Source organism: Octodon degus, unplaced genomic scaffold, assembly GCF_000260255.1.
Source record: "Octodon degus isolate 3935 unplaced genomic scaffold, OctDeg1.0 scaffold00055, whole genome shotgun sequence".
NCBI classification, from domain to species: Eukaryota; Metazoa; Chordata; class Mammalia; order Rodentia; family Octodontidae; genus Octodon; species Octodon degus.
In genome coordinates this window covers 5239753-5264248 of record NW_004524631.1, presented here as the reverse complement: position 1 = coordinate 5264248, position 24496 = coordinate 5239753, and the positions used below count along the sequence as shown (strand labels likewise).

General features: G+C 41.4%; 1 protein-coding gene across 8 annotated transcripts in view; it reads right to left on the bottom strand.

Annotated features, from left to right (window-relative positions):
- The window catches only part of Tnik (TRAF2 and NCK interacting kinase), a 410638-nt gene that overhangs the window by 103766 nt on the left and 282376 nt on the right, over window positions 1–24496 (bottom strand). For all 8 annotated transcript variants that reach the window (XM_004633447.2, XM_023717821.1, XM_023717822.1 and 5 more), the window contains exons 9-11: window positions 15370–15424; window positions 13371–13449; window positions 6163–6338 (exon numbers count right to left, since the gene is read on the bottom strand). In XM_004633447.2, the coding sequence (XP_004633504.1) occupies window positions 6163–6338; window positions 13371–13449; window positions 15370–15424 (310 nt within the window). The remainder of the gene's footprint in view (window positions 1–6162; window positions 6339–13370; window positions 13450–15369; window positions 15425–24496) is intronic.

The window sequence follows — 24496 nt, the reverse complement described above, 5'->3', positions numbered from 1 at the left end:
AAAGTTTGGACTTATCCAGCTGTTCCTGGCTTGGGTCTGGCTGCTGTGCTCAGCTCCTTCCCACTGCTGCCCTTGAAGGTGAACCTGTTGTGCCCCTGTGGCAAGATGTTCTGCTCCCCCTGACTAGCTGGGTGGATCTATCCTCTACACTCTCTGCAGGGACTGCAGCTGCAGGGTTACACCCCAGGCATGTATGCCAGGCCTGAACTGTGCCTGGAGGGGGCAAGGTGGAGTAGGGGGGAGAGGAAGCTCTCCCTTACACTCACTGGGTCTGGGATAGGACTGGGTCTAGGGGTTCCCGGAATGCGGCAGAAATTCCTACTCTGCGGGCGGGGTGGGGGACTTGCTGCGGAGTGGTGGGGGGCGTCCCAAGGGGGTGGGAGAGGGTCCGGCCCACGCTGCGCCTGGGTTGGGACTGGTCCCACCAGCGCAGGGTAGCAGGAAGTTCTCCCACACACTCACTGGATCTGGGGTAGGACTGGGTCTGGGGGTTCCCGGAAAACGGCAGAAATTCCTACTCGGCGAGCGGGGTGGGGGAGGTGCTGCGGAGTGGTGGGGGCGTCCCTAGGGGGTGGGAGAGGGTCTGGCCCACACTGCGCCTGGGCTGGGACTGGTCCCGCTGGTGCCTATCTTATGTTTTACTCTTAGTACTTCTTTGCTATCATGAAAACTCTTTCTTATTTCAATTGCTTTGAAAACATTTAATTGTTAATTAGTATTTAATTTTTTGAATATTGCTTAATCTTAATTTTTGTTCTAAGATTTATACTATATTTTTTGTCTTACAATTCATTTAAAAGATATTGTATGATATGTTCTCCTAGTATTAGGAACTTTTAAAAGTATATTTCCATTTTCTGTTAACTTTATATTACTTCTTCTCTGTCTTTTATACACACATATATGGAAAAACATATGTGCATAACCGTTTCATAGAAATCTTCAATGACCTTTAAATAAGGGTTCATCTAATGTATTTTTTATATAGTCCTGCATAACTATCATATTGAGAGCTCTTTATTCATCCAGGAGAATACTGCAACTTCTCTTACCTTTTGAATTATGCTCTTTATTTCCTATATGCTACTTCTGGAGGTATTAAAATATTTCAAGTTTGTATAACTAGAAAATCTCATTTTTAGTTTTCAAAGGTATGTTTGCTAAGTATAAAATTCAAAGAGGACAGATTTTTTCCTCCAGTTCTTTAATCTACTTTCTTACACATTTGATCCTTTTTTTTCTTTCTAACGTGGAATAAGATGCTATTTAATTTTGTTCTTCCATAGCTAATATTTTTATGTATATGCTTTAATGATTGTAAGCTGAACTAAATTGAGAAATTTTAAATCTTTAAATATTTATTGCCTACTTCTTTCTACTTTGAGAATTCTAATTATATGAATATAAGTTTCTTGGTTTTGATACAGTGAACTATTATGACTGATCTGTAAATTCTTTCTTCATTTTTATTTTGGACAGTTTTTATTGTTATATTCATTTATGTTTGTAAATAATTTATTTTCAATTTGCAATCTATTAAAAAAACAAAACAAAACAAACAAAAAACAATATGCAATATAACACCCTTTGCTGAATTCCAAAATAAAAAAATTATAGGACATGAACATGTATAGTACACAATACTTGATAAAAGTAATAAATAAATTTCACTGATTTATATATTTAACTATACTTTTAGCCATTATTTTAGAGCATATTTTTTATTTTTAAAAATTAATATGATGCTGGAAAAATGAAAGGGGAGGAAAAGAAAAGGGGGAAAATAAGGGTAATGCAATGTTATGTACATGTACTAAACCATACAAAGAATGTAATTATTTTAACATATATTAAGAAAAATTGAAAAAAAAGGAAAAAACTTTTCATTTATTTACTTATTTGTTACAGGCTTCACTATGCAGTTCAGACTTGCAGTGATTCTCCTGTCTGAGCCTACCCAGCACTGAGATTACAGGTGTGTGCCACCATGCCAGGTTTCAGTGGCCGGCACAATGTACGCAGGATTCCGGGGCCTGCACAGCATGCAGTTCTGGGGACTGAACTTGGGTCCTTGTACTTGCGAGGCAGATGCTTAGACCACTGAGCTATCTCTCCAGCCCCTATATTTTGTATTTTAAAACAGTTTCTTATAAAATAGTATTCTGGCCTTGGATGTAGTTCAGAGCACTTGCTTGGTATGTACAATGACATGGGTTTGATTCCCAGGACTGAAAAATAAGACAAATCAAATGATATGCTATGCATTATATGTATTTATTTCTACCGTGTCTCTCTTGATTGTACCAAGGAAACATTTTGAAAGACTAACCTATGTTGGCTAGTTTTGTGTAACACGATGATATTACACAACAACAAAACTGTCTAATGGCATGATTCTCTGAATACAGCCCTGTCATTAAGCAATGTGTGACTGTACGAGAAAACTGAGGCTGAGAATTGTGGTTCACACTGAGCTGGGGTGGCCTCCTGGCTTCATGACTCATGAGTCAGCAGATTCCACCAATGGATTTATGCACATGGAATTAACTGTATTCAAGACTGTCCTGGCTAACTCTAGATATCTGTCCTTCATTTATCCTAATATTTACATTTAAAAGAAAGCAAGGAATGAGTAAACAATCTTGCTACTTACGTTAATTCATTATACAGCCACCCACATCAAGCTTATTGGGCCACTGTTAACTTAATTGTTAAATGATTAATCATGCTATTTGTACTTTTAATAGTGTATTTCACTACAATTTACATGGGTTCACAAATTGCCTTTGGATATCTTGATAGATATCAGAAAAAAATTTCCACAATTGGTATATTAAGAATATATAGTCAAGATGTGCTTTGAACGGTCCACTAGGGACATTAATTTAATTCAGTAATTAAACAAGTTGACATGCAAAATGAGCAAGATTGTGTCTTTGCCTTGGAGGAGATTGGACTGTAATGGATGAGATAAGTAAATATTAGAACTTCCATGACTATGAAGAGGAAATGAGTATCTATTAAGCATCTTCTATGGATGCCACTTGTGCCACATACTTTACCTATGTTCTCTCCTTTATTTCTCACAATAGCCTTCTAACAAAATGGCTGTTTTTCAAGCAGAGGTATTCAGCCTGTGAGAGGTTAAGTATTATGGTCAATGTTATTGAATCAATAAAAGGTTGACACGGGATCTGGATGTAGCATTCCATCTGGAATTTTCTTAACCCTAAAATTTCCACTCTTTCCAACACATTATATGCTAAACAGATGCACATATGGAAAGACCAATGAGAGGTGAGAGAAAAGAGAAGCTAGTTCCACTGCTCATAATGGAGAAAGGGACAGTGAAATATTCAGGAGGAAATGAGTTGGGCCATAGAAAGGCAGTGGCCCTTCTTTAGGCAGATGGCAGCTGGCAAATAGTAACAAAAATGCATTCCTAGTAATGTATCCACATGAGAAAGGTTGGCAGTACTGTGAAGCATTCCACATTCAGGAAACGATGAGCTGTGAGTAAGTGGGTGATGATATGAGAAAAACAGATGGAGGATGGAAGCCCACCGGTATTAAATGGCTCAAAGGTCCTTACCCATGCCTTAGGACTTTTCTGTAGGCAACAAGTCCTTAGTGGTACTCCAAGCAATGCAATGGAGGCTGCCATAAGACTCTTCAACAGTTGTAGGTTAGTAATTAAAAAAAAAAAAAGTGTGTGCGTGGGGGGAAACTGAACCTACAATTTGGTTATATGGCCACCAGGAGGCAGTATTCACATGGTTTAAAACAGACTGGATAAACATTAATGAAAGAAACTAAGAACATATTGAATTCAAATGTATTTTTTAAAATCACAGATGAGCCTCGAACATTTACGTAAGTACATGCTACTTCTTTTTTAAAGTATTATTTCCCTAAAATGAATAGAACTTGCATAAAATGTCTTAATATTACATACTGAAAAGGTTAATATTCCAAACTTTTCTTGGAATGGATAAACAGAGAGTTCATAGAAAAATGAAGTAATTTTATCTAATAAGTGAAATTATACAAAGAAAGAAAGCATACAATTATTTTAATTCTACTCTGCAAGCTAAAGTTTTCATTTGTTGGGTTTCTTAATTTTAATACTTCACCAAAATCTAGTTTTCCCTTATATCACTAGATTAAATGAGTACATGTCAACACATCTTGAGAAAATATCAAGTTGAGCTGGTCATATAGTGATGAAGAGAAAAAAGTTTGAGAGAAAACATGCTAAGTTGTTTTATCAAACTGGGCAAATGGAATCATATTTCATTTGATTAACTCTCCATCCTTGGAAAGCTCACAAAAATACAGTCATAACTGGGATTCTGGAGGCCCTAAGCTTAAATTATTAGAATCCTTAAATTAGAGCATGGACTTTTGAATATAGTCATTCCCAGGAATCTTACTTTTCCACTGTGTAGAAAATGAACATATTACAAGTAGTCCATCTTCATGGAGCATGGGTTGTATATTATTACACTCCCTAGTCTTATATAGTTTAAAGACAACAGAACTGGGATTAAAGTTATATAGCTGATAAGATGCAAAGCTAGAATTTGAACCCAGGATTTGAATTGAGTATTTAACATACTTGCTATAGCTCTACTGTAATAATTTCCCTTCAAAAAAAGTTGTCATTTAAGGATTGTGTGCTTGACACAATACCCTAAAATAATTCTTTTTAACATTTGTACTTCATGGAGTACCCATACCACATGGACAAAGAGTAGCTGAAGAGATAGTTCTAGAATTTCTAACATCGCCCTACAGATTTCTCCTGAGGTCCAAGTAGCTCCAGCTTGGGCTGGCCTTCCAACTGACTGGGCCCCACTTTACACCTTACCCCTGTCCACCCATGAATGGTTGCAGATGGGCCTGTCTTCTGGCCTAGATTCACGACCTCCCACTTCTGAGTCTGAGCTGATTACACTTTCCTTTGAGTTCCTGAGGATGGCTGAGGAAGGGACCCTTCCCTTGTCCTTCACAGAGGATTCCTTCTTCGGCCTTAGCTTTCTGCTGATCTTACCAATTCAGTCCAGTGTATTCACTGCCCCAGCCCTAAACCTCAGTTCACATCCCTCACTGCTACAGGTGTTATCTGTAGAGGCAAAGAAGGGAAATCAAGGGAGAGTGATTCTGTCCTATGCGACCTGCACCCTCCACTGATCCTTTTGCACTTAAAAAAAAAATGGAGAGAGAGATGGAGAAGGGAGCAAGCAATGGCAGCCTAGCACTTCCCTCCCAGCCTGGGTCTCTGTTTTTCAGCTCCGTTCTCCACCTGGTCTCTCCATGCTTACTGTTCTGGGCCTAAACTGCCTCCCATACCATCTTTCACCAGCTCCACTCACTGCTTATTTTCTCCATTTCTCTCTTCTATTCCCCAACCTTTCTGCCTTCCTACCTCACTCTCAGCTGGTTACAAAATAATACCTGCTCTAGACCACGAGCTTACACCTTGACTAGGGTACAAGTGAAGGAATTGTGAGCTGCATTCAAACAACCAGGCCACAAGGTATATTTGAGCTCCTGTCTGTTCTAATAATGAAGTGAAAATCCTGTGCAGTATGGGAGAGGAGGTTTTGCAACTGTGAAATAAAGAAGTACACTAAATGACCTTCAGCTCAAAATCTGATGTTCCAGACAGCAACCTAATGATCTTTTATATCACTGTAACTGTAAGAATATTCTTCCTGACTTCTAAATAACTGAACTAGAAATGAGCCTCAGAGTAGAGAAACTTAAATACTGAAAATTGTCAGGACAGAAAAATGTCAACCAGATGAATTTTTTAGGTTGTCTGTCTTCTGTACATTTTTACTCTTCTAAACATGAATATTCATTTGAATTAAGATAATCACTTGTCATGTTAAAATGCTTCATAGTATCAAGCAAAATGACTTTGTTTAGTGACAGGAAAAGAGTGTTTCTTGCAGTTCTATTTTTTTTTCATGAAAAATTCCACTTTAAGCAGTGAAATTTTACTCCCCTGGCTCCCAAATGCTGAGATCTTGCAGGTAGCCCTTCAAACTGAAGACTAACACAGACCCATTAGAAATCTCCACAGCCACCTCCCAGCACATCAAGAGATCATGGTCACACTGTGTCGCTCACTGAAGTACAAAATATGCATCTAACCTTTTTCTCCTCTTTTCTTCTTTGTCCTATCAATATGGTCCTTGAGTTGAATGCGGACCTGGCGCTCATTAGGTTGGTCTCGTATAAACGGGTGCTTCATCAGTTGCTCTGTTGCTGGTCGCTGGCTGTGATTCTTTACCAAGCAGCTCTCAATAAATGACTGGAATTTTTTTGACCTATGAAATAAAAGATATGAGCCCATAGATAATTCAATAACCATCCATATATCTATATCTATATCTATATCTATCTATCTATCTATCTATCTATCTATCCCATCAGTCATTATAGAGATCAGCCAATCACAAAACAGTTCTTGCACTATGTTAGGTACAGTGGGGGGTCAAAAGCATCATCACCATTGACTTGAAAATGAGGCAGCAGATGGTAGCTATTCACATAAACACATTTTCACATGGAGTATATGTAACTTCCCAGAAAAGACAAAAGGACTCAGAAAAGAAGAAGATCTCTGTGGGAATTATATCTGGAATGAGAGAAACACAGATGGAACTTGAAAAATCAGAAGAAAATCATTCTGGGGAAAGAATAGTTCAGGTTGATAAGAAAACACTGAAAAACTAAAACTATAAAGGAGCAATATTATGGTCCCAGGGACAATGAGCTGCCTAAAAAAGACAGAAAACAAAAGTGAGAAGAAAATAAAATTAAAGTGAGAGGGAAAAGAAGAGTACAGTTTGAAGAAATGAGCATGATTCTTATAATGGAATAGTGAACATTGATTTTCACAAATTTTTAAACTATTAACTTCAAAATCTTCTTTGAAGCTTGTTTTCCAGTTTTTAAAATGAGGATGTGTATTTTTTGCCATTCAGTCAAGAACTTGGAAATTTAAGTTTAAAAAACTACATCCACCCAGAAGCACATTTATCTCCTGGAAACGCCCTGTCTCCTCCAAGATAAAGCCAGTGCCAGACACAGGCTCGACAGACACGCCGCACCAAGCGATGGCACCAAGTCCACGTGGGGTAGAAATTATGGTGGACTTTACCCATGATTCATGACTTGGGCATGCATGTTCTTGCTGAAAGTTCCAGGAAACTATACAGATTCATAAATAATTAAGCTCACGACACTATCTTTCCAAGTCACCCCATTAACAGCTCGGCTCCTGAATCCAAGAGACCTTGGCAAAGCCCTGCTCACCCTGCCTGCCCTGCTTGTGCTCTTTGGAGCTCTTTGTTGCCCTCCTGTGGTGCCCTGGGTAACCCAAAAGCAAGGGCTTCTCAAATTCCTCAGGGTATTTTAGACCTGAGGTGTCTTCCCTGTAGAAAACACAGTACAAAGCCTAATAGGAAAGGCCATTGATGCATACGCCACTCTCTCTTACTGCCTGAAGAGCAGTTTCTTACTTCATGTTTGTAAAATATTAAACTATGAGCAACTTTTCCTGTTTAAGTGTCTAAGATATGTTTAAGCCTTTAATACATTTTGCATAGAAATAAAAGTAATGTACCATGTGTGGGCTCAAGAATGAAACAGATTGGTCACAGTGCACTAGAAATAGTGACAACAGGATGGATTCTCTGGACCTGCCTACTAAGCCCTGAGGCCCGTATCTCTTCTTAGTCCACACCAGAAGTCCTGTTATGTCAGGATATGCCTGAGTCTCCTTCGTATCATGAACATTCAACCTGCTCTGTATGTCTGATGAGTGAATGCACACACTGGGCAAGCGCCATCACAGGGCTCCCTGCAAACCTGTATATTTTAGTGAGTGACAGAAATGGAGGTCTAGAGGGCAGATTCAATTTTTCTTTCTCAGATCAATGGAATAAATCTACATAGGCATAAGTACCGTATCACCTAAAGAGAGACCTTCCAAGAGAAACATAATGAAATAATGGACTCTCCTAAGGAATAAACAAAGAGAATGAGGTTAACCTGCATAAAAAATAGTCACAGGGCTTTTCTAGATAGGAAAACTAGTAGGAAAAAGATGAAAACAAAAACAAATTAAGACAGAGACACTATTACGTATTCATGAGGAATGCAAATGGCAGCTCCCTCTAGTTGGCAACTAAAAGGAAGGGCTTCATTTTTTAAAATAAAGTGCTTCACTATTAATTAGAAGATAATAAATAAAAGAACTCACATACAACTTAAAAAATGAGATACAGACTTAATAGATTGTAGATTTCATTCCTCAACACTTAAAAAGAAAAAAGCCAGTTAAATCTCTGGTTTCCGAGAAAAATGGTGCTCAAGGGGTTTAATAGAGGAAGCCACCAGAGTCCCTTTTCCAGGGACCTCCTGGGAGTGGGCACTAGATTCCCAGAGTCACAAGAATTCCTTCTGTCCAGCAGAATGGGTAGACCTGCGGAGCTACAACACTGGTGCTATTCTTCATGTCTTCTTCAAGTGACATCACTGAAGAGAAAACAATGTTTACTTAAAGTACTTCTTCAAAGAAGGATTTATTGTCTCCCATTTAAGTTAGTAAGATCAGACAATCAATATGCTTCATTGTGTGCTTAATTAATAGTGAAAACATTTTACTTATGTTCAACAGTACCTGTTTGTTCAGCATTCTAGTGAGTTTAAAGTGCATTTCTATAACTTTATTGCCACTGGTAACTTAGTTCTGTCTCTTAAAAAATAATCTAGAAGGCTAAGGTTGGTGATACTAATTTCCCAAGGGTTGGTTATTGGTGCCTACTGTAAGGTAATAGTGTACCACCAGCACCACTAAGCATTTTATCCTCTCAGGTTTATACTGTTTATACATTAAATTATGTTAGAAATTTAAAATGCCTAAATGAAAATGACATTAACTATTTTAAATAAACTGGAATAATTTTTTTTTGGTAATCACTAAACTCTGAATGCAATTTGAACTTTAAAATATGCAGTGGTCTCACCTTATTTCCCAGAATCACCCTCCCAGAACCACCCTCTTTACTTTGGGCTCCATCACTTGCCCACTCTGTGGATTCTGGCAAAATGTTATCTTCTCTTTGCCTCTTTTCCTAGTTACCAACAGGGACCTTATCAGTAGCTATCTCATGATGTGATTAGTTATTTAATGTCAAATACTTACAACAGTGCCTGGTAGTGTACATGCCATATGTGTATTTTCTACTACTGTCCCTGTTATTACTCTTACTGTGATGACACCATCCCAGCACCCTCCGATCGATACTAGGTTTGAGAAGCACAACATCTGCCTTTAAGACCAGGAAGTAGAAATTTGAGGGTGTTTCTCCTCCCACTTCTGTTGAGCTACGTGAGCAGAGTTATATGCTGATTACTGACAGGGACACATCCAGAGAATTGTATTGTTAGGTGATTCATTGTGTGAATGTCGCACATTGTACTTACACACACTAAGATGCCTATGACATCAGTAGGATATTCAATCTTACAGAATTGGAATCATTGTCGTATAGGTGACCCATTGTTGACCAAAATGTCATTGTGCAAAGCATGACAGTATGGAAGTCATTAAGGGAATTACTTTACATATAATAGAGTTAGATAAGTTACCAGAAGAGTCAACAAGGCTATTATCTCTGAGGAACCTCTGGAACGTGCATGAATGGTTTGAACTAGGGGATGACAAGCAGTTATGCTTTTCCTATTGGCCTCAACTGGCTGCTGCCAACCTCTGTGGACTGGCCCCATGAAAAGAATAAGGCCCCATAAAAAGAATAAGAGTGAAAAGAAAAAGACAGCATCATCCTGTCTTCCAAAAGTGTGAGATGACAGCTCTGGCAGGAAGCTTGCTTTCAAGAGCAGATGCGTGGATGAAGAGGGTGGGAAACCCTCTGAAGGACATGGCTCACCCCAGTGGTCACGTGCACCCATGCTCAGAAGCCAGGAGGAAGGTTCTGTGCACAGATCCCAGCCTTCCTGTGCACATTCTGGAGGGGACAAGGACACAGAGAGTGAGGAAACCCTTGGTTTTCTCCGACTCAGCTACAGTGACCATCCAGCCAGAGACCTCACGTGACCTGGAGGGTCTGCCCGAGTACTGGGAGCCACCCTAACTTGGCACTAAGGCTCTCATCACCCTGATGATGGAAAACATTGAAGAGAAAATATTTGGTGGTAGCAGCTTCTTTTCCTTCCACAAGGACTGAGAGGGAGGGGGAAGAACAGTGTTGTTGCCTTTCTTTCCTGAAATTTAAATAAGGCACAAGGGCAAGAATAATGTTCCAAGCAGCTACACGCTTTGTGAATGCTAGCTGTGCTTTGTCAACTTGCTGGAACGAAGATGTGCCTGGGGGATTATAAAGCATGGTGCTGGGTGTGTCTGAGTGGCTCACAGTGGTGCGACCTTGGGCCCCCTGGGCACCGTATCCAGGGCCTGAATCTACCTGGCGCTATTCTTCTGCTCCGCTTCTTGGCCACTGTGAAATAACTGTATCTGCTCCACCCTAACCTCTACCATGAGCTTTCTGCCTTAGAGCCCACCAACCACACAATGAACCCTGTACATTCCAAGTTAAACCTCTGCTTCTTTAAATAGCAAGTGTCAGGTATTAGGACCCAGCAACAGGAAAGCTGACAAATACATGCATGTGTGTACTCTGTGTGTGTGTGTGTGTGTGTGTGTGTGTGTGTGTGTGTGTGTGTACACTGCTGTCTACTCAGGGGTGTCAGCTGACAGTGACCCTCCGTGGGCTGCTTACTGTGAAGAGTTCAGGCGCTGACCCCCACGACAGTGGCACCCACTTTTGGTAATATGCTGATTTGTACACTGAAAACAGTGCTTGACCCAACTCATTTAGGTAGAGACTGTCTGGGAATAAAAGCACATTTCTCAGTTTTGCTGCTTTTGTTTGGGATGGGGCTTCATTGCCTTTAAAATTACAAAAGAAAAAAAAAAGGAGATGTGTCACTTTCTCCCAAACACCAGAGCCTACTGAAGCCACCTGCAGCCTGCTTCAAATCACTTTGCACCTAATCTTAAGATAAAGTACCCTAATATGCTTAGATATTTTCACCTAAAAACTGAATTCTGTTGCAAAGAAACAGGAGTCTGGTCAAGTATCAAATGCGTGGCTAGTGCCTGCACCATCAAGCACCAAGGGAGGCTGGGGTCTCAGTGAGAAGTGTACGCTGTTAGGCCATCTATCTCCCTCTCATACTCAGACTGCCAAGTTGCTTTTTCGTTCCCTGTCCGCTGGATGGCTGTGTGAGATGCATGTCCTGGGGAACTTTCCTTGCCAGTCGGGAGGGGTGGTGTGCAGAGCAGCATGAGATAAAGCAGGCTGGGCTCCCTCACTTCCCAGCATCCTCTATAGTTCGCTTTGTTACAAATTTGAAGCAGAAAAGTCAGCTCCCATTTCCCCATTGTGCGCCCTTCTCAGACGAGCTCAGGGCAGAGCTGGTCTCTCAGGGGCAGGGCAGTGAAGAGCGAGGGGCTGTTTACTTACTCTTTTGTGGTACTCACTCTTCTGTGGGGTCAGCAGGCTGTGCAAATAACCAGTGCAGATGTGACCAGGACAAGTGTGACAAAGAAGTGTGGAGAGGTGGCTGCTGAGCAGAGGCCTATCTGTTGATCCAAAAGGGAGAAGCTCAGCAGCTGGGCACTGTTATGCACCCTTGTGGAAGTCTAACTGGAAAGCTCAAGTGTAGGATTTTTAAATTTTGGCAATTTATCTGAATATTATAAGAATAGAGTATGGCCTTATGGTAGCAGTTAAAAGAAAGCATACCTGTAGATGGTCTGTTTGTTATTCTCTGTGGATAACCTCAACATATCTGTCCTCAAGTACTGAAGGCAGAGGAAGAAAAGGTAGGACAGGCAACAAGAAGTAAAGCCCACTGTACAAAGCAGGCCCACTGGGGGGCTGTGGCAGAGGGACAAATAGAAAGCTAGCAGGCACAGGACGTCATAGTGTTACTGCTGCTTCTAGGGGCGGGAAGTAAGCTGGCTCCTTTCCCCGGGGTCTGATGTAGGAAGGAGAGAAGAACAGGCTTCTTCAGCACTCAGCGATCATATGCTGAACAGCACCCAATGGCAGGCTGTTGCTGGGGAGAGAAGGCCTCCCATCAGTGACCCTCTGAGAGGAATGAGAGCAGGAGAGGCGCTGCCTCCTAGTTACCAACAGCAACTCCCTCTCCCCACTGCAGGCTGGCAGGTCTATGGCTGTCGCCTTTTCTGGCATCTTCTTCCCTCTCTATGCAGTGTGCTTTTCCCTGGCTCTACCAGGGTTGCTATGTCATTACCAGTCGACTTATTAATTAAGACTGCTCTCTGTGTGGTGGGAGAAACTCGGTGGGAAAAAGAGGGCGCCCCTTGAGGGCTTCTGCTGCAAGTGGTAGGAAAAGGTATACGAGGCCTAAGCCTTTTTGGTCTACCTGCCCGGAAATTTTCTCTAAAAAAGGATAGGAGCTCACATGTGAGCAGAAATCAGCCTTGGAACAAGAACTTGTCAGGGTGGGAACATGTCAGCTCTCATGGGGTGCATGTAGCAGAAAGCTGCAGAAGACCACAACAAGGGCCCACTCCAGTGAGGAGGCCAAACTGTGACTGTGATGGGAAAGAAGGGAGTGATGGATTTTTGTTATAGAATGATAAGAAACACAGATCCAAATATAAGGACACACAAAGACACACATCTAGCGTAACCTGCAAAACAGCTCCTGATACTTCACTATCTACACAATTTCTCCCTCACCCTCACACTATTCTGAAGAGGGTTTCTGTAGAGTTGTCTTTACAAGTCACCTTTTTACAAGTATGAGCTTATGAAAAGAAATGAAAATATCACCACCCCAAGAAGAAGCCAGTATCACCTGCTGTCAAGGGAAAGCAATAGTAAAAACACAAAAAACTACCAATGGTCATGCACACGCTGGAGCAATCACCCTGAATAATACCAGTATGTTTATAAGCTACTGTCTTGAGAACAGAAGTCAGCCATCTAGCAGGCTGCCTCTGCCTCCTGGCCTCCGATGAGCCATTGTGCTGCCCAGACAGATACATTGCAAATTGCACATCAAAAAGCTTCTGTCATTCCCTGGGCTCCTTACCTTAAAGGTGGGAGGCTAATGCCTGCTGTACAAATAGTGGGCAATGACCCTACCCTTCTAATCAGAGTGTCAGCACAAGCATCAAGCTGCAGCATACATTAGTTTAATCCGTTCAGCAGGATCCAGAGATCTGAGCAAATTCAAAAGAGAATCACAGGAAAACTTCACCCTTGTATCTACAAAAATCTGAAAAGCAGACTCACCACTTCTTAGACTTCAGCCGAGGTGCTGGGTTCCGGGGGATGAGGAAGAGGGCTCTCATGGGGTGCATGTCGCAGAGAGCTGCAAGAGACCAAAACAAGGGCCCACTACCGTTAGGAGGCCAAACCCTGGCCAACTCCATCCTGGCTGCACAGACCAAGCTGCGAAATAGCTCCCTGAACCCACTGGGGACCCGTGAGCATGGGGTCAGAAGACTCAAAAGCTTCCATTTGGCAGGCATTTAAAAGAGCTGATTAAAGGAATCAAATCAAATATGAGGCCATCCAAACAGCTATTAACATATCTAGGAAATATGCTTTTACTTTGTATTTAAAAAAACTAAGATAAAGGGTCAACACCCAGTCATCTTTGCTGTAAATAACCACCTAACTTTCAAAGAAAACAAGGCCAGATAGAAATTACAGTGGAGATGGTTTCATTATTTTTAGTTAGCAAAATCCTAAGTCATAAAATACAGGTATCTGATAACCCAATGACTGCTTCTTATACACTGAAAGCTCATCCACATGCAGTATTATCCCCACTGTCCTAGAACAGCACTCTGCATCAAGATACCTTGCCTTGGCTTTTCAGGTTTCATGATGGATTTTATTTTTATGCTCACTGGCTCTCAGAAGACCAGAGGATTAAGTCAAACCGAGTCTGGCAGCAAAAACAAAGCTCTATACCATGATTGTTTACAGTGAAAGCACTCACACATTCTTATTTTAGTTAAAATATTTTATTAGTTTACTTTTTTTAACCACTGGGAGTAGTTTTCTGTTTGCACCTGGACTATGAATATGTGTTCAGTGAAAGCTGAAGGAGTCTGTGCTTAGAAGTATTTAGCACTTGCACCACTCATCAAGAGTTGCAACGTAGCTTTAAGTCTGCAATATGCTCTTTCCCTTATTTGTAAATATCTATCAATATAGTGAACAAGGGGAAGTTGTCAACACACGGAGCTGTATCGATTGTGCTCCAGACACACTGAGCTAATTCCAAACTGGGAGGCAAGGAGATTATACATTGATAAACTGAAGGTAAAAAGTCAGAAGCATTCAGAGGTAGGGATTGCTTCAGTTTTTCTTATTTGAGAAGCAGACACCAAGGTGGAATTAAACACACATGAATACCACTGGGGGGAATGCCAGTATGAAGGAAAACAGGAAGGGAACCAAGGATAGGAAAGTCATCGGACAGCTATACAAGGCCCACCCTTCACCCCAAGTGTCCCAGATGGTCCTGCAGTCCAAGGCGGGGTTAGCAGTCAAATAGAACTGCCTGAGGTACCGCTGTCTACTGAGGAATTATGCTGCCCAGGAAAAGGTGGCCGTGGCACCCCATTACGCTTGGTCCCGGATGGGGAGGGGCCTCAAGAGAGGCAGGCTTGATGCTGTGCCAGCAGCCCCGTCCTACTTCCTGCACAGCAGACGGTGTGGCCCGTAGCCACCGCGTAGCCAGGAGAGGCGCCCTGCCAGGAGAGTGCCAGCATGGCAGGTCTCAAGAGTCCAGGAGATTCTCAAGATGGACAGACTCGTGGCTAACCTGCTCATGTAAGAGCAGGAAAAGATCTGACATTCTAAACACCAATACTTTAAGAAAAGTGACAGCAACTGAATACAAGTGTTTGTATAACCCATGCACTGGAAGTTAGCTTTGAATTTTTATATGATGGAGTTTATAGTCATTGGGGGTTGCTCACACTTTTATGTTAGGCAGAGAGTTCAAGAATAAACTACCCACTAAATCTGTAAGACAAACAGGACTCCCCAACATTTGCTTTTGCTTTTTTTTCCCTCATAAAAACAAGGTCCTTGCTCGACTCTACAAAGAGCCAATTCCTGGTTGATTTAAGATAATGCTGCTTTCTAAATATGCCAGCTCGAATCCATGCAGAGCTCAGTGTAGCAGAAGTAAAGCAACTGCAGCTCCTGGCAAGGAACCTTTGCACCCACAGAGCAACCAGCAACAGATGTCACCCCAGAGGAAGGTACTTACGGGGAGCACCTTCTGCCATCTCTATGGCGGTGATTCCCAGAGACCACAAGTCACTCTGAAAAAGAAGGGAGGCCAGACACGTGCATGAATTCAGTCAGCAAAGGGCAACTTAGTTATACCTGATGATTGCTCCAGAATTGCCTGCGGGAAAGCCATTCAGGTGTCTGTTACAAACTGATTTCTTCCACGGAGTCTAAGCAAAAATAGCTTCATTCAGTTTTCATTGACAATACCTTTCATGGTAACTGACACATGAAAAAATTTAAATATATAAAAAATGAATGCAAGGTATTAAAAATTAATTCATCACGGACACTTATTTGTCATCCTAACGTTAAGCAATTGCGCAATTGTGCAATTGCTATTAAACCTTTTTTTTTTTTTTTGTACCTTTACTGAGCTGCAGTTATCACAAAACAAAGTACGGCAGCTATATGACACATGACATATTCATTGCCCCCCCAAAAGGTCCCACCTGTGCATTTAGTTCTCCCCTAATTCCTGTCCCCTCTCCCTTAGGAAACATGAATATGCATATGCTCTGAGTTACTGTGGATTCATTTGGACCTTCCAAAGCATCATATAAAGGACTCACACAACATGTGGCCTTTTGCATCCAGCATGTTTCATGTAGCAAAGTGTTTCTGAGACCCACGCTTGTAGCAGGTATGAGTATTTCAGTCTTTTTATGGCTAAGCAGCATTCCGCTGTGTGGCCACGTCCTAGTCTGATTAAGCACACAGTGGTTGGTAGACATCTGGATTATTCCTAGTCTAGGCCATCACATACAAAGCTGTTACACACCTGGTGCATGAGTCTTTGGATAAATGTTTTCATTATTTATTTCTGGTAAATACCTAGGAGTGCAATAGCTAGATCATGTAGTAGCTGTTACTTACATGAATAATTTTTCACCTAAAATTTCAGCATTTTCATGTCATTTAACATAATCAGATTGACAAGGATGGAGGGTGTTTGATGCTGGTGCTCACTGATGGATTGCCAGTGCTTAGAAAAGTGCTGGACATGGTTGGAGGTGTGCAATATATTTGTAAGTGGATGAGCAAATATCCTCTATCTTGCAAGTAAACTGCTGTGTAAAATAGAGCACAGCTTTATATCTTTATATTTCTTACTCAGATTGACTTTTAGGTTCTGATCAGAATTTGACAGGTCAATGCTTTTCCTCTTTCTGGATAATCTCCATCTCTAACAATATGTTACCACCATATTGTGTGCTTATGGCTCAGTGGTCTCTGAATATTGCATGGAGCGGTCAGATCAAAAGATGGGGACAAATTAAATCATGAAACTTGAAAAAGAAGCTCATTGCTTCTGCTTCCCAGTAAATGTTTAAGGAAACTTAATAGGAAATTTGGTTCATGGCCCATATCCTGACATAGATGCTCAGCCTCCTTGCATTTCAAATACCTCCTGTATTTGGTATATTATTCAAAACTCTTACCTGTAACCTCACTTAGATTACAGAGATCAAAGTTAAGTTTCCTTGCTATTTCCAACAAAAAAGTGCCAAGGGCACATGAAAAAGGATGAAACTGGAAGAGGACCATGAAACTCAGGCGAAGTCATTCCCTGAAACTAAATTGCACATTATCCAATGAGTGACACCCAGGCCTGTTCAGAATTGGAACGGAGGCTCATAGAATGTGAAAGAGCTTCCAAGGGTGGGGTGAGTGGGTTCCAGCCTCTTTCTTAAAATGCAGTGTATCTTAAGCAGGTGGATGTGTATGTGATAGTTTCATTCCAGGTTTCTCCATTTGAGTGGGGACAACAGTGCACCTTTACAATACCACCATCATTGTATTCCAAGTAACTCGTTTGCTTACAACAAGCTCAAGAGAGCAACTCATCCATTCTCCTCATTCTGTTTCAAAAGGCATTCACAAGTTTCATAGGACACGTTTACACCCAGTGCGCGCACAGTCTAGCCAATGACTTGTTTCCCACAGGCTCATGGCCTAGCTTCATGAGGTCATCTCTGGAGCCAAAGAGAAGGCCTCCTTACCTTTTATAGGTTGGCAGAGAAGTAGAAGTGAAATCATAGCTCTTTTTCATGGCTAATAGATGGAGATGGTCATTCAGGAACATAATGAAAACACTGAGTCACTCACCATGCTAGGCAGGAGGCATTAGGCAGGGAACAGTGAGAGTAGCCTGGGGTCAGCTCAAAAGGTCGCTTTGCTACTTTGATATGACTCCAATACCATTGGGCCTTGGTAGCTCAATCAGCGTTTTCCCAATATCCCCAGGAACAGAGTCTTTCTGGAGCATGCAGTGAAGTGCAAGCATGTGGGCAGGGGCCAGGCTTTTTTTCTCCTAATGGCCACATCAGGGACAATAAGGCTGTCCAGTCAGGAAAGCTCTGAGCTGGTTTGACAACCCACACATCTGAAAGGAAGCCAGGAAGCTGGGATGAGAAGGGCTGCAGGCAAGGCCGTAGGGGAGGAAGAAGATGGTCAGAAGTGTTGGGAACACTCCCACCTTTGGGTCATTGTTCAAGCTCTTCCCTCTGACCTCAGCCCCTCCCAAGGACCATGGACACTGGGGGCCTCCAGAGTCATCACTGTTCAAACCCTGCACTGTCTGTGAGGTTCTCTGGAACCTTAGCACTCGTCCTCCTGCTCCATTCCCACATTCACCTCACCTGTCATATTTACTTATGGTTCATTCACTGTGTTCTGTGTTTATTGTTTGCACCCCTTGCCTCCACCAGATACACACACACACACACACACACACACACACACACACACGAATGTGAACAGAAGTCTTGTTGGCAGAGATTTTTCTTTGGTCGTCTGATATATTCCAAGTACCTAGAACAGTAGTGGGCCCTCACTAAAACCTTGTTGAATGAATAATCAACAAGTTAAAAGATGAGTATCCTCGTAGCTATAGCTCAACCTTTTATTTCAGAGATGAGGACTAGTGACTCTCCCCATATCATAAGGCAACTAAGAACCAGGTTTTAAACAGACTTGGTCTCCTGCCTCCTGGGTCAGCTTTCCTTTAGTTACTATCACAACGCAAGCACTCAATGACCACATTCATCTTCTATCTGGGGCCCATAAAACGTGGTTCTAGATTCTCGTTTTGTCCACAGGTGACTGAAGGGATTGGTGATGCATTGAAAGTGCTGAGACTCACTGAGGCCATTCCAGTTGCGCAGGACAAAACAGCTCCAACTTCCGTGAGCAACACAGGCTCACAGAAAGAGGATAGGCTTTCAAATCAGGTGGACTTGGATTCAAATCAAAGCTTCTATCTTGCCTCCAGTGCTTAGCTTTGTCAACCATGCAATGGCGGGAACTGTGATATGCAGGCATGCATGAATCAAAATCCAGCACAAAGTTGGCTCAAGAATATCAACTTCCTTCTCCTTTCCTTCTAGATATGACTGCCTCTGCCTTCCAGACTTAATCCTCTGTGGTCTCCTGCCACTTGGTTGTGCAGATGCTGCGTTTTGGCTGATCAAGCAGTACCTTCAGGCCTCTATCACTGCATCTGTGTTAGAGTATGGGAGGCTGCACTTCCCTATCCTGCCTCCTGTTCAGCAAGTTAGGGATGGTTCACAGCTCTGGCCAGTGACACATAAGAAAATATCAACTGGGTGTTTCTGCATTTCCTTTTTAAATTTTTTCATAGTATGTATTTTTTATTAGTAGATGTTTGTAGTACTTAAAGATTACGTTCATTGGAGAGTTGGTACATGTGCATCACACACCCTAAGTCCTTCTAAGCTCCCTTCTCTACATTCTCCCCTCCCTCCAGCTCTTGATTTTTTTTTTATCTGCAAAAGACCTCCCTATTTCCCATTATTTTTTTCTTTTGCTCTTTAATTTACTTATACTGTGGTTTTTCATATAAGAAAAACCATCTAATATTTAAGCTTGTGTGCCTCACTTATCTCTCTTAACCTCATGGTTTCAAGGTGCTTCCGTTTTCTTACAAATGACTCAAATTTATCTTTTTTATAGCAGAGTAGTGCTCCATTGTGTATAAAGACCACACTGCTTATCTACTCATTGCTCATGGACAGATGAGCTGCCTCCAAGATTTCACTGTTACGATTTGTGTTGCTCTAAACACGGATATGCACATATCTCTGTAATAGTATGATGCCTTTACCTCTTTTGGGAAGACACGTAAAAGGAGAAAAGCTGGATAGAATGAAATTTCTACTTTTCATTTGTCAAGGAATCTCCATACTGACTGCTTTTCTTAAAACAGGGAACTAATAGAGCTGTTGTCTTGCAAACTCAACCCTACTGTTTAGTGCCTTGAATAAAAATATATTGGAAGCTACAAAATCCATTTCACAACCATGAGGCAATCAACAAATATATTATTGGTGACAGAACACAGAGATAGAAGATATCAGTGAACATCATTTATCCCCTGCATTTGGAGCTCTTGAGACAACAGAAACATAAGCATAGCATTCCTAAGGGATGATATGGAGACAACAGTAATAGCATATTTTGATAGTAGGGAAATGGGGATGGCTCATTTGCTCAGCTCATTCTGGATTTATCCCACAGGAATCAGGGAGGATCAGCGAAGAGATGACTCTCTTGGGGATCCTATCCCAGACTCCAAAAACACCCCTTCAACCAGAGATCATAGTGTCCCAACCGCCTACGTGTCAAACCCCCTGACCAGGCCAGTTACTGCCACTTCCTTAAATCTTTATTTCATATCATTAGGTTTTTGTTGGGGTTATCTTGTTTTCCAAAAGGAACATTTATATTTCTAGCTATATATAACCAAAGCTACTTGTGAGCTGTATTTAATAGCCCATGCTAGAAAGCCATAAATGTCCTTGACAGGTCTTGTTTAAGCCTTTGGATATGTTAGTGAGTCCCAAAGACAATTCAGAACCTAAATACAGGGAGAAAATGCTCCAGTTACAACTGGCAAGACAGATTACAGGAGACCAGAAAAAGAAGAGGGAGGAACAAGATAGGAGAGAGTCAGGGAGAGATAAGTTTCCTTTGTGGCCATGCTGTGACTCATTTTGGCAGGAGCTGGAAATTCATTATTCCAGAGGTGCTGTGCAGCTTGGTCTGCGGTGTGATTAATAGCCCAGTCCTGTGTGCATTACAAATGAACACAGACAAATTCTAGTGCCTCTGAGAAGGCAGATGCATGACACAATCTCAGGCTGGGGGCTGCAGACAGCTGGCAAATAAGCAAGTTGTACAGGGCAGGAGAGTGTTCCTCTGGGGCGAGGCTACCCAACACAGTGAAGAAAAGCAACACTCTGAGATGGTAAAACCCACCACACAGGGACAGGAAGGCAGTGTGGGCAAAGGAGCCTGGTGCAGGCCGTGAGGCTGAACAAGCTTACACTGTAGCCAGACAGGGCTTGGTTTGACTCTCAGCTCTGACACAAGGGGCTTGGTGGGCAGAGACAAGAAACCTTAACAGATCCAAGCTCCTTCTCTCAGCTTTAATGTTAAGAGAACACATATTTTGCAGCATTAGTATGAGAATTCAATAAGAATATATATAAGGTGCCTAACATAACACAATGCTTATAGTGGATGTTTAACAAATACTATTACAGACAGGTCCTTAGGCCAGTTATCAAATGACACTTCAATACATAGAATCAGGTAAGATGGCTGTGAGCTCCAGTAATCAATAAGAGAAGGCAGGCATAAACAATAGGCTTAGAGGAGGCAAACAAGAGAAGATCTGTCCTCTTTCGTCCTCCAGCCCTAATCCTTCTCTACTAGCAAAGCCTGTTCAGAAGTCTGATGGACAAGCACAGACAGATATGGTTAAGCCCTAGCCCCATAGTCCCAAAGCACAGGGAGTGTGGTGGCCTAGAGAAGACAGGCCATAGGTCAGTAAGAGGGACAACCGGTGTAGTTTATAGATCAGAACATAGTCTTTCACCAAGAACTTGAGGGTAGTTTATTCTTTCTGAAATGTTTCAGTTAGGAAAAGGAAACTGCATGTACTGTATGTGGCCATTAAGGACAGCATCCTAATCTAATTGTGGTAGAGGTACAGAGAAGCAGATTCAAGTGTAACAGAAGACATAACTAAAGGCATGTAACATAAACATAGTATGGCACCACATGAAATTGTTGTTGACCTTTCTTAGGTTAAAAATGGCCCCAAATAGCAGTACTTTCATATGACACCTAAACATAAAACTATCAATATTGAGTATTTACCAAGCATACTATATTATATTAGTGATATTATAATTCCTCTCTATATTAACATTAATGTTAATATTCTTCTCTCTCCATATATAAACATATATACATCTTGGTTCACAAATGCTTTGTTTGCGAACAATTTGGTTTGCAAACACAAACATTTGGCAAAATTTTTGTTTTGTCAACAAACTGTGCATCAGAGATGACACGACCACAACCATCTTTCCCACAGGAACATGAACACCAAGATGCCCATCTTTGTTTTCAGAATCATGGAATGAATTAAGTTCCCGAACCGGTGCCAGTGTCTGTCTGTGTATCTCACTCATTCTGTTATAATCTTTGATATACAATTTATGATTTCTATTATATAGTCTCACAAAGATTAAATAATTCTCTTCGGGTACTACACCAAACAGCAGGCAGAATGTACACCTTAAGCTAGTCTCATCTGATTTCTTTCATTTTGTCATACTTCCATACTTCATTTAAATAACACTAAAGTGTTAATAACCTGAGTTCAAGGTTATTAAGGGTGTCTACACAGAAGCAGTTCTTAGTAATTCTATTTTATAAATAAAACAAATCAAAGACTGATATCTTTAGTATCTATCCATCTGCATCTGTTATATGGCCTAAGGGAAGCTACGACAGGACAGTCTCTTCTGGGTTTGGCGTGTAGCTTAGAGGAGGTGTGGGCTGGACCTAACTAAGGCATCCTGCAGAGGTGACTATGACCACTGGAGCAACAGAAATATGTTTAACAGAAGTGTCAGTTGCCTGCTGGTGACACTAACACAGTGTCTTATTTTCCTGATCAAATAGGGAGGGACCTATGTTTGAATCTCAATAGACAGAAGCCAGGATTTGTTCGAGAATATAAACGTACCAGTCTGCAACCTGAATGCTGTCCTCTCAGCTGACACGTGCATGGCAGTGCCTCTCACTAGATAGCTCTTCACTTTATCACTGTCTGAGCTTTTTACTTAGAGGAGCTATTTCCAGCCTGCATGAATAAAGCCAGTGTCGGTGACAAGGGAGAATAGGTTGAACTGTTTCTTTATAGAAATCAATATTCCCCAAACCCTGAAAGTAACCCACAGTGCCTGTGGGAAAAGTCTCAGAGACAGTGTTGGCTAATGATGCACAGCATAGTGCAGATCAGTCCTACAGGCAGAACTTGGCCAGTGTAGGAGGAGAGCACAGTACATTTCACTTCAGTAGTTTAATGTAAGAATAAGGTCTATCCATGATGAAGGCATCTGAACAGGGCCAAATGAAATATAAAATAAGGATTTTAAATATATCATCCACATGTCCTATTCTGAGGTAAACCAATTTTAGGGGTTTATAGGTACTTAAAGGGGACAACCGGTGTAGTTTATAGATCAGAATATAGTCTTTCACCAAGACTGTGTGTCTGAGGGAGTGAGATTCTATTATAAATAGCATGCTATAAGTTGTTTTCTGTACTTAACAATTGAGATAGTACCCTGGTATCTGCTTGAATCCAACATATATGCTATCTGACTGGCTAGATGGCTGCATACTATTCCACTGACTAGATCCTTTAGTTTTTATTCAACCAGTTTCCTACTGGTGGGCATCTGACGACAGAGCAATTCTTTCAGTGGATGGCTCTGTGAAGGCAATAAATACACAGGGCTATAAAATGCTTGGCAGGTTCCATCCACTTGCAAGAAAATTCAAAGTAAGTTTTAGAAATAACAATTTAAACAGCCTAAGAATTGTGAACAGTTTTATTAATTTCAAATCTTTTGAATGCTTATTATTAAATAGGAAAGCTTTCATTATTGCCCCACGTGCTTATCAGGGAAATGAAACCTTTCCTTTCACTTGAAGTGTTTTGACAGAATTTCTGAAAACAAGAAAGGAAGGGCCTCCAGGGGAAAGCCAGCGCACAAAGCGAATGAGATTCCAGTGTTCCTCCTTAGAAGAAGGTCTATTTTCAGTGAGTTACTTGCAGTACCCAGTAGCTATCACACAAACCAGACTGCAATAAAACCCTGAGCTTTACAGACTCCTTTCTTACAGAGGCCCTTGTCAGACTAAATTGCTTTAACTTTTTTTAAAATGTATGCTTGGTTTTGGACTTATTAGATAAATCAGAAAATCAACCATTAATAATCAATAAACACGGCCTGGGAGATGCCTCAGTGGAATAAGCACTTCCCTGGCAAGCGAAAGGGCCTGAGTTCAATCCCCGGTTCTGAAAAAAAAAAAAAAAAATCAATAAACAGTAAACCCAATAACTAAACTATTCTTTTGTCGCATTTTGGTCTCTCTTTTATTTTACTTTTTGGTACCTGGAATTGAACTCAGGACCTTGCATGCCACTCAACTATATTCACAGCCCTTTGTCTCTATCTTAAAGCAAGGGTTTTTGTGGTAGGGAAGTCAACAAATCTAGTAGTTTTTAAAACATGCCACCCCAGCTTCAAGTGTCTTTAGCATACAATAGAGTCCTGGTGGTGACATAAGCTGCTAAAGCTGGGAAGACCTGCGGGTCCCACAGACCATCCACCACACAGGGCCAAGTCCTCGGGTTTCATGGGGTCAAGAACAAATTCTAGTTGAAAACTGCTTATCATGGGTAGAGCTCGACTAATTCCTCACACACACTAGGTATTCAGTAAGTACACATTGAGTAGATGAACAAACAATTTTGAAAGTCAAACTATTGTAAAATTGTTGTCTGGTGTCAGACCACTTTCTCAAGAACACTGAGCAGAGAAAAAGGACAGGCTGTGGCATCGGCAAGAAAGCAGGAAGATTATTTCAAGATTAGCACTGTCTCTTCCAGGGTAATGCTGTGAAGAGGTTGAAGTAGATCTTCAAAGAAGCCCCAAACCAACCTTCCTTCCTTCCTTCCTTCCTTCCTTCCTTCCTTCCTTCCTTCCTTCCTTCCT